Raw genomic sequence first — 17976 nt, 5'->3', positions numbered from 1 at the left:
AATTCATTATTAGATTATTCAAAATGTTAACTATTGCTTTTCATTTATTTTAAAATTTCACATAATAATTTAGCTAGAAGAATACAGAGCTTAAATTATCTCCACAAAAATATATTCAACGTTTCTTAAATATAATAAATGAATACCTTCCCATATTGCAAATTAGCTAAGGGATTCAATATTCTGGAAGCATACAATTTTCCAACTCATTTAAGTTCAATTAATATGCCGCAGTCATTTTGTATAATATTTAATATAAAGTTTTTCATAATATCCCCATCTACATAATCACTTTTAACATCAGAGAAATACCTTTTGCATTATAATATTTGAAAATATGAAACTATACTTAGAAAATTAGTTTTAATTCTCCAAAATCCCAAGTCAGAAATGGACAGAAAATACCAAGTACTGAACAGCATATATTTGAGATTAGATTCAAACAAGGACAATTTTCAAAATCAGAATTTTTGACTAATGTGGTTACACACAGTTTGAAATGCTACTCCAAATAATACATGAAAAATACATGAAAAACTGTGGCTCCTTCAGTGTAATTTTTAATTATGTAAAACCTTTTGGAATGTTTATAAATGTTCTGATACATAGAAATCTAAAAACAGCCCACAGTATAATTGCCGTTTTACACACTCCAGAGGAAACAGAATGCAGAGAACACAGAATGCACAGGAAGATCCCACTAATCTGGAGACCACGTAGCGTTCACACACAACCACTTGTGTGTCCCAAGCGGCCCCCTACCTGCCACTGTGGCCCACAGGCCACAGTCACAGGAGGGCCTTGCTCGGAGCACACCCACCCACACCGTGATCATGATTCTTAGAAAAGCAGCCTCTAGAGCTGGGTATTCAAGCAGCTGTAGATATGCACGCTGTACCAGACCAGGATGGACAGAAAAGAAAGAAAAAAACTGCAAACTGCAAACAAAAGTGACAGAGAATATAATACCTATCGGAAAGTCATTTTTACAGGAACAAATGTATCAAATTTTAATCAAAACAAGAGTTCGTCTTTTCTAGGCATCCAGCATGAAGCATTCCTCCAAGGAAGTTTTTAAAGATATTTATACATCTACTTGAAATGTAGGTGTTAGAAACAAGGCAAGATAGCTTATGTCTGTTGTTTCCCTTTCAAAGCAGTAAGCGTCCCCAACATGCAGGAAAGCGACAGCGCTAAGTGCACAACGTATTTTCTTCTGAAACAAACATAATTTGTGCCAAAGGGTTAAATGTCTAATTTCCATAGTGAGAATGTGCTTAACATTGGTGATTTTAAAATGTCACTTTCCCCAAAGTATCAGTGAATTTATTCCCAAAATTAGTTGTTCAGCCTGAACAGAACACATAAACAAATATGTATGAACAAAAGAAGCACATTATCAATTGCACCAAAAAATAATACTGAGTAAGGAATACTACTGAGGAGGGGCACATTCCCTGGTTAAGTATAATCCACAACATTCCAACACTGACTTTTTTTTTTTAAATACCAGTGTGTTCCTAGTGTAGAACCCTATCAAATGAAGCAGTTTTCACACTGCCCACCTACCTAACAGAGCGGCAAAGATAGGGAAACGGTTTGGGTTCAGGTCCAGCTGCTTGGCGACCTCATGCATCAGATACTGGCTCGTGGTGAGACTTTTCCCGTTCCGGCTCAGTTTGAGGGCATGGGCACTGAAATAGTAGGGGATGTTGCACAGCGCGTAATCGGAGTCATAGGCGACCAAGCCGTGGAAGCCGTTTTCTCGACAGAAACCGATCACTTCCTGGTGATGGTCCTCAATGCTCTGAGCCACCTGTGCAAGAGAGAAGAGCACGCGGTCAGATCCGCCCCACTGCAGCACCCACACAGACTCCCCTGTGCAAAATCTGCAAATCCCAGACACAGAAACACCCAAAAGGGCCAAAGAGTCAAAAAACCACAATAAAGGGCACGGCACGTGGCGCATATGAGAAATCTCTGTGGGAACCATCTCCTGGTCAGTAACCAAAATCCCAGCTAGCCAGCAAATTAATTTTCCGTTTCAAAGATCACCTGCTTCAAAATACACAATGCCAGTTGATTCCCTTTACAGTATTATGAAGGAAAACAGAAAGAGAAAAAAGGGACAGAAGAAGAAAATAAAGAAGTGTCAAAGCAAGAGACAGCGAGAAGCCAGCCACCCTGGGGAAACCAAATAATTTCTTCCAAGTAGGAATAAGTCAAATAGGTCAGAAGGATTGGTCTTTTACACAGAAGCCACATGTTACCCACCACCTACCAATCCACTAGTTATTTACACCCTAAAGCACTTGGCACATGGGGATAGTAGTAAGGGTGAGCATTTACCCCAAACATCACTGTAATGTGGTTACCCCGTGCAAAGGACCAGAGCTGGCAGTGCAGCCCCAGCACAGGACCGCCATGGGAACCAGGGCTAACCTCATTGCCTGCTCAGTGATGAAAACCACAAGCCATGGCTTCTTTCCTTGTACTGGCTCTCTCATTGTGAGTGGTCTGCCCCCCGTATCTCCGGGTCGGCAGCATGCTAAGGGAAGGGCAGTGGCAGTACCAGGAGAAAAGTAAAAGGCTCTGCAAATCTCTCTGCTCCCAAAAACATACCAAAAGGCATTGAAAACCACCTTCCTAAAATATATAAAGTCAAAGACAATCAATTCTCCTGTTTCCCAAACTGATTTAACCAACTGAAATCTGGCAGGGTTTTTTGTTTGTTTGTTTGTTTCTACAATAGTTAAGGTATTTGAGAAAACAGAATTTTAGGAACGCCTGGGTAGCTCAGTCAGTTAGGCGTCTGACTCTTGATTTCAGCTCAGGTCATGATCTCACAGTTTATGAGTTTGGGCCCCATATCTGGCTTTGTGCCAACAGCATGGAGCCTGCTTAGGATTCTCTCTCTCTCTCTCTCTCTCTCTCTCTCTCTCTCTCTCTCTCTCTCATCCTCCCATGCTTGTGCTCGCTCACTCTCACACTCTCTCTCAAAACAAATAAATAAACTTAAAAAAAAAAAACTACTTTAAAAATGTAAAAAAAAAAAAAAAAAGAAAGAAAGAAAATAGAATTTTAAACTAAATCCGGTGATACAGCTAACAACGGAAAATTAACTCCCCAAAGAGCCCTAAAGGTGAAAAACATAAATGTAAATTTACTTAAACATAAATTTCTAGAACTATACTGTCCAATGAGTGGCTATACTGAATTAAAATTAAAACTAGATTACCTGCAAACAGTGAGTGCTCACTGGTCACCTGCTGGGTACGGCCACACAATCTCTCCCATCTCTCACCAAATTTCACAGGACAAGTAGTCACATATTTTGTTGGAAAGTTAGTTATAATGAAATCTCACTCAGAAGCAAGGCATATTGAAAGGAAATATGCCTAAAGGAAAAGTAACTTCCTGCATTCTCTTGATAAATATTTTGATAAAAATGTTTTACCTCACAAGAAAAATATAACATACAGTCAATTCACTTGTAGGTCTTAGAAGAATGCAGTTTCGTCCCTTCACTAACATGGAAAAGTACAGTTTTAAAAAGTTCTGACATCAGGCCAGCTCCACATCTCCCAGCCCAAGCTTCCAACCCCCATCACTTCAGGACGTAGAACTTTCTAATGACAGCAATGTCCTAAAGGACTTCTAAACCACCAGCAACCCCCGGCTGTCATCCAGGCATCCTTCATCATAAATCTTCACAATCTGCCCGGAAGCCCCAAAATGAGAGGAGATTGTGAGTGGCCACCCCTCGCCCCCCACTCCTCCGAGGAGGTGAAGAGGCAGCGTGGCTGCCTGCTCCAGAGCCGGGCACCCTGTGGACAGGGCACAGAATTACGTGCAGGAGCCGCACACCGTACACTCAATATTGAGTGTCCCGGGAGGGAGTTGATGAAACCGCTCTCCCGGGACACTGAGGCAGGGGCAGTGCTCCTGAGTACCCACAGGCCGGTCACAGCCCCCCCGGGAAGGGCAGCAGGGCCAGCCCTGTGCCATCGCCCACACGGGCCCTCCAGGGGGAAGAGCAGGTGCACTGACCGAGGTGAGCACGGGAGACCATGGGAGTAAAACTCAGAGGAAACAACCTGCATTTTTCCGGAGCCATAAAACGTTCGCACTACTTGACCCAGTAACCTTACTCCATGAAAGGGAGCCTAAGAAACCAGTGCACTGGTAACAAGCGTGGGGAGCATAACACGGGTCCAAGGAACAGGCTTCCTCAGGAGAAAGGGACTGAACATCCATGAGCCAGGTCAACAGGGCAGCCCACTGTGCTGGAGGCAAACGTGGGGAAGGCTTCCCACAAGCAAACCGTTCAGAATCAAGCCCCTGTGCAGAGCCACGCAGAGCTGCTTCCGTAGGAAAGCACTGAAGGGAGAAAGCAAATGCCACCAGTTCTGTCGGGATGGTGCAATTATGCTTAATGAAAACTTCCTTAAAAGAAAAAAATTAATAGGCGCCTAGGTGGCTCAGTTGGTTAGGTATCCGACTTCGGCTCAGGTCACGATCCGGCAGTTCATGGGTTCGAGCCCCGCGTCGGGCTCTGTGCTGACAGCTCAGAGCCTAGAGCCTACTTTGGATTCTGTGTCTCCTTCTTTCTCCGTCCCTCCCCTGCTCACACCCTCTCTCTCTCAAAAATAAACATCTTTTTTCTAATTTAATAAATAAATAGCTAGCAAAGAGGATGGCTGGGTAGACAGAGACAATTTACATGCCACTCATTCATGTAAGGAGTGCATATGTTTGTATTGGTGACGTCCTTGCTCACCCCTGAGCCTGCCAGTAAGTGTGTATATTTCAATGGCCAAAAAACTGGTCAACTTGGGGCACCTGGGTGGCTCATCAATTGGTTGAGCATCCAAGTCTCGGTTTCGGTTCCAGTCATGATCTCACGGTTCATACCGTGCTGTTAGCACAAAGCCTGTTTGGAATTCTCTCTCTCCCTCTCTCTCTGCCCCTCCCCTGCTCAAGTGCGCGCATGAGTGCTCTCTCTCTCTCTAGCTCTCTCAAAATAAAAAGTTATAAAAAAGGCAAAGTGAATGAGTTCTTGTTAAGTCACTACAACACTAATCTGCAAATCATTAACAATACCTTAATCCTCCCTCAAAGTATACCCAGCATGAGACAAATAGCTGTCCAAGAGAATTAACTTCATAAAACAAAAGATGAAGGAACCAAGCCCATGAGCACAGACTTCAAACCTCCAAGCAAGGAGGGCCACCCCGCCCCGCCCCCTCCCGTTCTGCTCATGGTTCCACCTCAGGCACCCTGAGTGCTGGCAAGGGGGACAGAACCAGAACACCTAGGTCCCAGTTCTGGATTGAAGTTCATCTGCCAAGCCAGGAATGTACAATTCATAGGTCTTTAAGTTTCCTTCAACTTCCAAAATGCTGGTATTGTCTCCCACCATTAAAACCCACCACGCCTTGGGGCACCTGGGCGGTTCAGTCAGTTAAGCAACTGACTCTTGATTTCAGCTCAGGTCATGATCTCACAGTTAGTGAGTTCAAGCCCCACATCTGTGCTGTCAGCACAGAGCCTGCTTAGGATTCTCTCTGTCCCTCTCTCTCAAAATAAATAAATAAAATAAAACAAAAATAAAATAAAATAATAAACTTTAAAAAATGTCCATCAACTGATGAATGGATAAAGATGTGGTTTGTATATACAATGGGATACTACGTGGCAATGAGAAAGAATGAAATCTGGCCTTTTGTAGCAACATGGATGGAACTGGAAGGTATTATGCTAAGTGAAGTAAGTCAGGCAAAGAAAGACAGATACCATATGTTTTCACTCATATGTGGATCCTGAGAAACTTAACAGAAGACCATAGGGGATGGGAAGGGGGGGAAAAAAGTTACAGAGAGGGAGGGAGGCAAACTATAAGAGACTCTTAAATACTGAGAACAAACTGAGGGTGGATGCGGGGTGGGGCAGAGGGGAAAATGGGTGATGGGCATTGAGGAGGGCACCTGTTGGGATGAGCAGTGGGTGTTGTATGGAAACCAATTTGACAATAAATTATATTTAAAAAAAAATACCATGCCTTTAACTGAGGAAAGGCAACATGGCCTCAAGACCACAAGGTGACAGAGACACAATCCTCCCCAACAGGCGAGTGATGAAAGCCTGTTGGGGCCGTACCACAAGAGGACACAGATAAGAGCCAGAGGTCTGGGTGGTGGACACACGACTCTATGCACTGTCCAACTCATACAACTGCACATCTCACACTGAGAATGAACTTTAACATATGCAAATTAAAACCAGATCAGACAGGACTGACCCCTCTTGGTAATGTGTATCTCGAGGGTGTAGGGGTGCAGGTGACAGCACTGAGACCACTTCATGTGTGGTGGACGAGCCAGGTGTCCCACTGTCAGAGAACGGGGTTACGCTGGGGCAAAGGGAGGAGGCTGGCACAACCCTGTGGTGCCAGCTGAGCCATGGAGACATCCTACGAACTGGTGTGTAGGTGACAACACAGACAGGCAGAGAAATCATCAGACGTAAGTGAGCACATGCACAGCTCCCAGCTGTCAACCAAGGGCTGAAAAGCCACACCTTAGGAGCAAGAACACCCCACCTCCATCTGGTTTCTAAATTCCGTTCACTAAATGGAACCAGGGCCCTTGAGAAAAATGGGTGATGCTGGGGCAGGGAAATCCAAGACAGGCCTGCAGCCACATACCTGTGTACCAGAAAGGAAGGAGGTGCTCAGAAAATGAAGGACACAGGAACCCACCCGAAAGACTCCCAATGGCCAAAGCTGGAACAGCGTGCGCAAGAAAATAAAGAATGTCATGCTGGGTTTTACCCCAAAGTATGAGACAGATACACGGGCCTATAAGAGTCCAAACAAAGGGGAAGAAGATGCCCTACAGAAGAATTCCAGCAATAACGTGAAATCCCTCCCCAGCAGCTGAAGCTCACCCACACCAGCCCCTCAAATAGGGGCTGCCCTAAAAGACCACTTCCGAAGCAGCGAAGCAGCAAACCAGCAAACAGGATGAAGTGGTGTCCCGGGGCAGAGGCCGGCAGACTCCAGCATGGTATGCTGCGACAAAAGGGCACTGCACCTCTGGGCCCCCCCCCCCAAAAAAAAACCACGAGAAAATATCAGGCAGCCCAAACTGGAGGCCAGCCTACAAAACAGCTGCTCACGGATCCAGAGTGCCAAGGTCACCAAAGAAGCAGAGGCTGAGAGCTGTCCTGGCCCAGAAGGGCCCGGGGAGACGAGACACTTGAAGGCCACAGGGCACCCCAGATCAGCCCAGAGCCTAAAAGGCCCCAGGTGGAAGGAGGGAAGAGATGGGAACGAAGCACACCCAGTTCACCGTGCACACCGAAGCGAGCTTCTTAGTTTTGACGACTGTGCGTGCTCACAGGCTGTTACCACGCACGGAAGCAAAGGGAAGGATATTCGGGAACTCTCTGTACCATCTTGGCAACTTTTCTATAAACCTAAAATTATTCCACAGTAAGAAGTTTATTTTAAAAAGAAAAAAGTCAACAGTCTACAAGACACCAGCTGGAAGACTATTTTAAGCTACTTCGCCAGGTGAACAAAGCATTAACGGGCATGAACAGCACAGTCAAAGAGCCTATTATGTGAAAACATCTCTCTCCGCAGATGGTGGGGCTTCGGGAAGCAGGAGAGCCCACCACAGGTGAGCCTGGGTCATTACAGACCCACAACCATGTGAACCAAGTCCACTTGCCCAGGGCCCGTGGACAACGCCTCAGGACCCGCATCACAGAGCCTGATCAAAGCGAGGGTGCAGGACTGGGTCAGTGCAAGGTCAGCTGGGGACAGGACAAGGGTCTAGGCTGCATCAAAACAGGACTTGAGAAGTAATTATTTAATTAAAGATAGAAATTAAATGCCACACGGGCCTCTGGGTGGCTCAGTCTGTTGAGCGTCCGACTCTTGATCTCAGCTCAGGTCATGATCCCAGTGTCATGGGATGGACCCCATGTCAGACTCCACATTGAGCATGGAGCCTGTTCGGGATTCTCTCTGTCTCTCACTCTCGCTCTTGCTCTCTCTCAAAAATTAAAAAACAATTTTTTTTTACTTAAATGCCAGAGGTTAAGCTTCAGAGAAGCAGGGTCTGATAGGCACTGGCTGTCCTTCTCTTCCAAGCACCTTCTCTCTGAGCCTGCAAACCCTGCGCTCCCAGGCTCGCCTCCCACCTGACCTGCCCATGGACAGCACCTGCTTCTCTGATTCCCTGGCCTCCAGCTCCAGGCGCAAACTGGGCGCAATACAACGAAACTGGTACACCTAGTTCTTAATTCTAATTTTAGAAGTGAGTAAAAATTATCACATACAATACTGGGATAATTATTTCAGCTTAACTCCCAGAAACTATAAAGCAAGCTAAAGCACAACGCCCTGAGACCTTCCTTCCTACAAGCGAGTGGTAGTAGGGGGTAAAGCCTCCCCTCCCCCAGAGCGAGCCAAACTTGGAATTGTGTATAGCCTCAGTAAGGAAAACCCTGGGTTGGCTCCCCGAGACCACCACCACCTTAAAGGCACTAGGCCTTCACTGACTCGCTGTGGCTGCCACTGCTGGGCAGATGTGGGGTGCACCCCAGAGCCCCTGCACGCACAACTCAAGCACCGGCTCCGGCTCCGGCCCCTGGCTGGGAACCACGTGGGAAGCACAAAGCGCCTCGCCTGCCTCCATGCCCACCTGGTTCCAGAAACACATACCGTCGGGGTGGAAGAGCCTCAGCAGCTGGCAAAACGCCCGCCGCTGGTCCCAGTGAGGGACGCTGCACTGAGCCTCGATGCAGCCTCCGACACTTAGCCTGTGTTCCAGCCTCCAAACCCCAGGTGAATCTTCTCATCTCATGCGTGTCATTAAAAAAGGCATGTCCATTAGAACTCTGTATTTTCACAAGAAATGCTTACCAAAAAGTTCCCCAAGCTTACTCTGAGAGTATAGCTACTTATTAATGCTGACAACAGCTATGGGGACGGTCCCGTCAGACGACGAGCTCACACTGCTACATACTCCTAATCTCCAGGGTCAAGGCACTTGGCACAGGAAGGTTTCTGTCTCTGGCGCCAGGTGGGTGAGCCCCACTGCTCTAACACTTCCTGCACTTTCCCTTCCTGATCTGCAAATCATGCCCTCCCTATCTCACAGGGCAGCAGCGACAGTTAATGAGCTACTACCTGTAAACAGCTCAGTCATTCATCAATAAGTGCTGACAAAAGTCCGCTACCATTTGTCTTTAAGAAACTGTGTGAGAAAGGATGGGCTTCTTCACACTTTTCAAACATATGGGACCTGAAACACAGTGAGTTGTCTTAAATAGATCTTCTGATATAAAGAAAACAAAAATACCGTGTGAGGTCTTTGTTTAGAATGGTTTCACGCCAGCTTAGGGAAGAATGCGACACACCCTCCTGCCACCTATGAGATTTAGAAGATGTCAGTTAACCTGAACATAAGAGGATATGAGTCACCTAAATTCTTTTGTTTTTTCAAAAACGACACCTTGATCTGAGCTCTAGTAACCAGGTCCTAGGTGGGTGAGATCCTGCTCAAGTCCAGCACAGGAACAAGGACGTAAAAGTTAACTCCGATTTGGTGGAAGATTTTTACTGTTGTTTAAAGAGCAATTTAAAGTTATAACATACATTAGAGATGTCTAAAACTACGTCTCACCCATCATGAAATCTGGAATCAGAGCTGAACAGCTTCTTACCTTACACATCTCTTTTGTATTCTCTAAGAATTGGTTGCAGTGGTCTTAAAAGCCAGGAAAAAGAATTTCTTTTAAAATAAGGGAGTGGAGGGGCGTCTGGGTGGCTTAGTTGGTTGGGCGCCGACTTCGACTCAGGTCATGATCTCACTGCTCATGGGTTCGAGCCCCGCATCGGGCTCTGTGCTGACAGCTCAGAGCCTGGAGCCTGCTTCAGATTCTGTGTCTCCCTCTCTCTTCCCCTCCCCTGCTTATGGTCTCTCTCTCTCTCTCTCTCTCTTTCTCTCAAATATAAAATAACACATTAAAAAAATTTTTTTTTAAATAAGGGAGTGGCACATGAAAAGATTCTCGACTTCATTAATCATAAAGGAAATGCAAATCAAAACCACAATGAGATACCATTCAACACCCATTTAGGATGGCTACTGTCACACACACACAAAAAAAAAAACATAAATAAGCAGGCATTGATGAGGATGTGGAGAAACTGAAGCCTCGCACATTGGGTGTGGGAATGTAAAATAGCGCAGCTACCATGGAAAACAGCAGGACCATTCCTCAAAAACCTGCACACAGAACCACCCTCCATTCCAGGAATTCCACTCCCAGACATATTCCCAAAGAACTGAAAGCAGAAACTCAAACAGATATTTGTACACCCATTTTCGTAGCAGTATCATTCACAATAGCCAAAAGCAACCTAGGTGTCCATCGACAGATAAATAAAGGGAATGTGGTGTGTACACACAATGGAATATTAGTCAGCCTTATAAAGGAATAAAATCCTGACACCTGCTATGACATGGATGAGCCTTGAGGACACCATGGTCAGGGAAGTAAGCTGGTCATAAAAGGACAAATACTGGGCAACTCCACTTACATGAGGTCCTTACAGCAGTGAAATTCAGAGACAGAGAGCAGGTGGTGGGTGCCAGGGGCTGGGAGGGGGTGGGGGACAGAAGTTAGTGTTTGGTGGGGACAAGGTTAGGTCTGGGAGAATGAGAAGTTCTGGAGATGGGTGATGAGGACAGCTGCACAGCAGTGAACGTGCTCTGTGACACTGCACTGTACATTTAACAATGGTTAAAACGGTTAAAAAAAAAAAAACTTTATAGTTTACCACAATTAAAAAAATAAAATTAAAAACATATAATAATAAAAGGAGGGCTGTGTCCCATCTCCCCAATCTCTCAGGAAGCCTAGACACTTGGCTCCAAGAGGTAACTTCCTACTTGTCAAAAGACAGAGGTTTTACTTTTCCTTTAGATGGTAACATCAGAGCGCACCATTAGCACAGACTGTGGCTGCAGGCCATGTGACAGGCTGAGATTCTTTTTTTTGTTGCGATCTTTTTAATAGATTGCCTTGATGCCACCGCTTATCCAATGATAAAACTGTTTTCTTTCTCCACTAAAAAAACAAGTAACAGTGTGGATGTCATAACGAACATGTAAATTAAACTTCACCAACTTTAAAAACTGGGGTGCCTGGGTGGCTCAGTCAGTTAAGGATCTGACATCAGCTCAGGTCATGATCTCACAGTTTGTGAGTTTGAGCTCTCCATCAGGCTCTGGGCTGACAGCTCAGAGCCTGGAGCCTCCTTCAGATTCTGTGTCTCCCTCTCTCTCTGTCCCTCCCCCACTCATGCTGTCTGTCTGTCTCTCTCTCTCATAAATAAATAAACTTTTTAAAAATTTAACAATTTTTTAAAAATTTTAAAAAAAGAAACACCAACATTATTTGTCCTCAGTGTTTAGTTAGCCTACTATACTAATCTCAAGCTTCAGCTAACTCCTAGCAATCCTGTCCTTGTTCAAAATGTTACTCCAAAATACATTACATGAAAATTTTTACTTTAACTTTTTTTAATGTTTATTTATTTTGAGAGACAGACAAACAGAGTGCAAGCAGGGAAGAGGCAAAAAGGGAGACACAGCATCCGAAGCAGGCTCCAGGCTCTGAGCTGTCAGCACAGAGCCCAACGTGAGGTCATAATCTGAGCCAAAGTCACGAACCGTGAGGTCATAACCTGAGCCAAAGTCAGACACTTAGCTGACTGAGCTGCCCACGTGCCCCTCCAATACATGAAAATTTAAGTTTCAGAATTTATGAAGTTGAAACTCAGATCGATCTACCTTATTTCAAGATGGTGACACTTGAGAAGTCTTCATGAACAAGCCCCCTGTCAGTAGACTAAGTTCCTTGGAGGATTCCTTTCTTTCCTATGTAGTCGCTCCTCCATGCCTGGCCAGTAACAGGCACTCAATATTTGCCAAAGGGAAGAAGAATCATCACTGGGAACCAGTCAGAAAAGAGATTATCAGAAATTTAAGGTGAGAAAATAAATCTTACATAATGGCATTGATCCAGATGTTAGAAGAAAATAATGAAATTTCTCTGTCTATATAAATAGTACAAAGCAAATATGTGACTAAAAAGTTCGACACCCATACTAAACCCACGCGGGAGTGAACGGAGTCCCAGCCCTCCAGGAGCTGACAGCTGGGGATACGCACACAGGTAGCCACAACAAGGTGGAACACAGGAAAGCAGGGCGCTGCACTTGTCCCTGGCCTACCTCTGGGAACATCAGAGGCTCTGTGAAGGAAGGCCGTGCCTGAGATGGGCTTTAAAGTATGAGCAAAATTCCGACCAGCAGATGTGGGCAGTTAGACACGAAGGAGCGCCTCGAGAAGAGCGGGGAAGCAGGCCGTTTCTAGGGAAGCAGGCCGTTTCTGGGGAAGCAGTGAGTGGGCTGGCTGGAGCACTGATGAAGCACAACACAGGAACCGGGAGCCACGCAGGCAGGTGGAAAGAGCTCAGATCACAGGAGGGTCTGAGCCTCAACACGGAGTCTGGATTAATGGTTTGTTCAAGATGTTGGCAGGAATGACTGACCCGAGGGGCCCACAGGCGGCACGACATGGTGTGCAGGATGAGTTCCACCAGTGAAGTGACGGGTGTGGGGGGCCGGTCACAATGCAGATGCGACTCTGACGACTGCCCAGACACAGGTGAATGAAACGGTATCTACCCTCAGTATAAGTCTTGCGCTGTACTTTGTGCTCAATTTTATTATTCTATATCATTTTTTCCCAACAGTGGTAAACACATGATGATCTCGTTTCACAACCACCAATGCGTTTGCACAAGCGCCTGTTAGGCCCAGTGGCTCCACGTGGTGAGTTAACATGGTGGCGGTACTGGAGTGAGGAGGAGGAGGAGGAGTGGGGCACGTGGAAGGTGGCCGGGCTGGTGGAGGGACAGGCAGGCTGGGGCTCAAAATACCGGGGAGGGGGGGACTCTAGGCAAGGAGCATAACCTCGAAGTGGACAGTCATGAGACTCGAACCAGCTAGGGCTACAAGCAGCATCAGACCAAGTGCACAAAGGGTGGAACAGAAACACAGTGAAGACCAGCTCAAAAGGGGTCGGGCTGCAGAGGGGAGACGACATTTGAAGTCAACAGTGAAGTTTCCCACTAAGTACAGGGTCCTGCTCTGGGGTGGCTAAAGCGCAAGCACAAACACAAACACAACGGCCACTGGATGTGAAGGACAGGAGGCAGGGGGTGCGTGGTCAGCTGTGTGAATGGGGCTTGGTAGACTCGGTCTCAAGCGCATACCACCAGCTGTCCGTCAGGTCTGTGCAGGCCATGGGACCAGGCAGGTGCCGCATGAGCACACGGACAGCAGTACCCTCAAAGGGGCGACGCTGGGATTATGAGAAGGAAGAACATGTAATGGAGAGAAGCAGACTATTATCTTATTTCAGGAGCCCCAGGAAACGGGAGCACTTTGATGACTGAAAAGGGTTCGAACAAGGCAGACAGAGGGGCAAGGTTGGCTTTGGTCAGTCTAACTTTAAGAAAAGGGGAGAGAGATTTAGATAAGGTGATGAGTGTTCTAGAAATCAACGCTGAAATCACAAACCGGGGGCTGAAGGGCAGAATCCAGCCCACAGCCTATTTTGCTTGGCTTAAACAGTATTTTTTAAACGAGATAATTGTAAATAAAGATCTGGATTTCTGGCTTTCCTGAAAAATGTGAAGTCTGGCAATGCTGGCTCAATAGTCCTTTAAGGTTTTCAGAGTTTGTGCATGCACCTCTGCAGGCGCTGGAGAAATTATCGAACACCATGCAGGCATTAAAAAGAATTAGAGGGGTGCCTGGGTGGCTCAGTAGGTTAAGCGTCTGACTTCAGCTCAGGTCATGATCTGGCAGTTCGTGAGTTCAACCCCTGCATCGGGCTCTGTCCTGACAGCTCAGAACCTAGAGCCTGCTTCAGATTCTGTGTCTCCCTCTTTGCCCCTCCCCTACTCACGCTCTGACTCTGTCTCTCTCTCTCAAAAATAAATAAACATTAAAAAAAAATAAAAAATAAAAGAATTAGAACCATATAGACATGGAAAGTTTTTTACATCCTTATAAAAAAAAAGCAAGTAGCTGAATAATGTAGTCTGTGATCATAATGTCAAGAAATTGAAACTACTGGTAGTATATTATTGTGCAAAGTATAATATAAAACATACATAGGCAGCTGCTGTGGAAAACAGCATTGCAATTCCTCAACAAATTAAACACAGAATTACCATACAACGACCAATTCCACTTCTGGGCACTTCTCCAAAAGAATTGAAAGCAGGGACTCGGTCAGATTTTTGCCCACCCAAGTTCACTGCAGCATTCTTCATTATTCACAACAGACAAAACGGGAAGCAACCCAAGCCTCTGTGGGCAGACCAAATGGACGGTCCACAGAATATTACGCAGCCTTTAAAAAGGAGGGAAACTGACACAACATTACAACGTGGATGAACCCTGAAGACCTTAGGATGAGATAAGCCAGCCTAAAACCCGTACAATGGAAGAAAGTAAATATTTTAAACTAAGGATTTTAAAAGGATGACTGGTTTTACTTGTAATGTGGTCAATTTTGAACCTAAGTATTCCCTGGTCAATTTGAGGTCCTTGAGAACAAGGTGTACTGCTGGTGTTTAGCGTCTCTGGGCAGAAACCCTGCTGCTCCCACTCCCACAGTGGCTGGAAAACAGAGCAGAGGCGCTGTGCTATGGGATCTGACCTGGGAGTGAACTGCAGGCAGGCACACCCCCGAGGCATTCTTACACAAAGAAACTGAACTTTGCCTTCAACTCCGCACTTCCCTCTTGAGAAAGTTACTGGTTACTTGTCCCCCGATGTCGCCTACTCAGCAATTCTGTCTCTTTCCATACAAAATGAGTAACAAAACCCTGCGCAGGCCAAATGAGACAGCTCTGTGAAAGGGCCCAGCAAGGGCAGGCACCCGACAAGTCGGTCCCTGTCCACAAGTCGGTCCCTGTCCCACCAGGTACGCCAGGATAGGGACTGTCATCCCCCAAATCTCAAGTCACAGCCGAATCTCACTCACAGACTTCCACTGTCATAAAACAGCAGCTCGGCTTTCTTATGTCAGCTCTAAGTAAACACGCTAGAGCCCCGACTCAGGGTAAGATCTGAAGGTTTTCATTTTAAACCCGCACGCCGACTCCAGTCTTGCAGCAGGATCACTGAGAAAAGGTCTAGGGATTTAATGCCACCAAGATTTTTAAATAAATCAGTCCCTCACTGAAGTTTCAAAGGTTGTGATGACTCAAAATACACAAGAGGAAACACTCCCAGTACCTAGCAGAAGCCAAGTTCAGGCCAGGCAGTCCAAACACCTCAACAAAATTAGCCGATTCATACGCCAACTTCTAATGGTTAAAAATATATCACTATTACTGTACAAAAAAATTACAATTATTACTCTACCAAAGACATAGTCTTCTAAGTCAAAAAAGGTTTCTCTAAGCAAAACTGAGGAAATTAAGCCTTTCTGCCAGTTTACAAAAGCCTAGGAGGCCAACAAGATGGCAGATTTTTATAAGACATGTGCCTCATGTGCCCAACATTACATAGAGTGAGATTTTACGTCAATTCCTTTGTCAATTTTATATAATTTATATAGAAAAAAATTGTGGTTATCGTACAGTAAAATGAACTTTTACGTACTTCTGATGTGTAGCTGTATGTTTTAAAATACGTAACTGCCACCACCATCAGGGTACAGAAAAGTTCCATCACCCCAAAAAGCTCCTGCTGTCCCTTTATGTCCACGCCCAACTCCAACCCCACCCCTCTGGCAACCATTCATCTGGTCCCCATCAATGCAGCCTCATCTTCAGGGGAATGTCATAGAAAGAGAATCACACCTTCTGAGCCTGCCTTCTTTCACTCAGCATAAATTCTTAGAGATTCATCCCAGTAGTTGTCTGTATCTGTATCGATACTTCCTCCCTCTCATTGGTGAGGAAGACTGCACCCTATGGAAGGACCAGTTTGTTTAGTCACCCACTAGAGGATATTTCGTTTGTTTCCAGCACTAGCTATTATGAATAAAACTGCCAGGAACACCAAAGTAGGGTTCCTGCATGAACAAAAGTTTCCTTAGGTAATTACCCAGGAGAGGGACTGCTGGGTCACAGGGTGAATGTATATTTAACATTAACTGCGGAACTGTTTTCCAGGGTGGTGCGCCCGCATGCATGCCCACCAGCCACGTGAACTGCTTCCAGAGGCTCAGCATTCTTGCCAGCACTTAGTAGTGTTGGTATGGCTTATTTTAGCCATTCTAACAGGTATACAGTGATATATTCTCATGCTTTTAATTTACTTAACCATTTTAATGGGCATCTTTTAAAAATAGTACACATCGCTCCATTCTCTTAAGAGAACCCTCAGGGGCTCCTCAAATACATAAAATTGTTCTCCTTATTCCAAAGTAGCCCCAGAATTATGTCTGATTTTTACGGCTTTTTTTAATCTTCTCCCTTTTGAAGTGTCACTTCTTGCTATTAATGGTGCTCCTGCCTCTGGCAGACTTTCCTCTACACCCTTTTCTCACGCTGACCTTAGAAACAGATAACCAAGCTTATCAGAACCACATCTGAAAAGAAGAGGGCAGTCTATAAGGAGATTTGCTTCTCCAGTGAGGAGGAAAGAGAAAGCTTTGGTTTTGTTTTTTGTGGGGTTTTTTTTTCGGGGGGGGGTGGGGGGGGAGGAGGGGGGTCACAGTACCAAAACTTCCTGATCTCTTGTTTGGCTGCTGAGAAATTTCTAGTAGCTAAATTTCTTAGACGTCTTCCAAAACGGTGAGACTGCCAGGTCAAGCGGCCTCCAGGTAATTGAGTTATTATTGCACTAACCTGAGCAACCAACACTATACTATGCTTCTATATTGGGAATCAAAAGCTTAACTAAAGCAAAAAATATCGTCTTGTGTCTGGAAAGCTAAGTGGAAGAAATTATCTTAAATCTAGTGTCCAAACATTCACACATTGGTCAAACTTCTGAGCACCTAGTAGGCAAGCCACACATTCACAGGGATGCAAAGATAAACTTTTTTTACAGTTAAATAAAGAATTCAGCAGCGCTCTCAAAGATAGACACACCGAATCCAATCCTTCCTAATATTTGAAAGTCGTCTGACCAAAAGCTCATCCTGTCTTTTCAGCGCTAGTTTCCTCTCGGAATACTTCTCGGACACAGTCAGGAGGTGGATCTCGGCCGGGAGTCCAGGCTGCCTTACTTCCCTGAGCCCGGGCTCCAGGGCAGAAAATGCCAGCAGCCCTAGGCGCTCACCCAAACTCCCAGGGGACGCTGGCTGTGTCTCGGCCAGGCCCACACACCAATCCCCGATCTCCCAGCCGTCTCGACCCGCAGACTCGCAAACCCCGTCACCAATTGCAACAGGGTTGGGGTGGGACTTCCGCTATCACTTTAGGCTTCCCCACCACCATCTCAACTCAGGCAGTCAGGAAGACTGAATTTCAGAAACTTTGGGCTCAAGCGGTTGCGAGCAGAAATAATGGCAAGACAAACAAGTTGTAAGACAGACACGGTGGCCAGAGCCAGAAAACCAAAACAGCCCCCCAGTTTTTTACAAAAAGCAATGAACGAGGAAGCAATCCAAACGAAGCCCAGGGTCATTGATTTGCATGTTATCTCTGCAGTGGCTGCTGGGTCCCGAAGCTGCCCTTGGCCCGGGTGCAGCGTGGAGCCCTCTGCCAAAGGGACAGCAGAGGCTCTGATTACCGGGGTGCCCGGCCCAAAGTGGCCGAGGCCCCCCGTGCGGAGACATCATCCCTGGAAATCGGGTTCCCGTTCCCCTTCGCCCTAACTCTTGCCGCTACGCCTTTCGCAACAGATGCACAAAACCC

The 17976-nt window shown here is 45.9% G+C and overlaps 1 protein-coding gene across 2 annotated transcripts in view; it reads right to left on the bottom strand.

Annotated features, from left to right (window-relative positions):
- Nucleotides 1-17976, bottom strand: part of FAM120A (family with sequence similarity 120A) — a 95275-nt gene that overhangs the window by 76005 nt on the left and 1294 nt on the right. For both annotated transcript variants that reach the window (XM_019434297.2, XM_019434296.2), the window contains exon 2: nucleotides 1570-1816. In XM_019434297.2, coding sequence (XP_019289842.1) covers nucleotides 1570-1816 — 247 coding nt within the window. The remainder of the gene's footprint in view (nucleotides 1-1569; nucleotides 1817-17976) is intronic.

Source organism: Panthera pardus, unplaced genomic scaffold (assembly GCF_024362965.1).
Source record: "Panthera pardus isolate Hobbes unplaced genomic scaffold, ASM2436296v1 HiC_scaffold_20, whole genome shotgun sequence".
Taxonomy (NCBI): Eukaryota; Metazoa; Chordata; class Mammalia; order Carnivora; family Felidae; genus Panthera; species Panthera pardus.
Note: the sequence above shows the minus strand (reverse complement) of the source record. Positions and strands in the feature narration are given on the sequence as shown.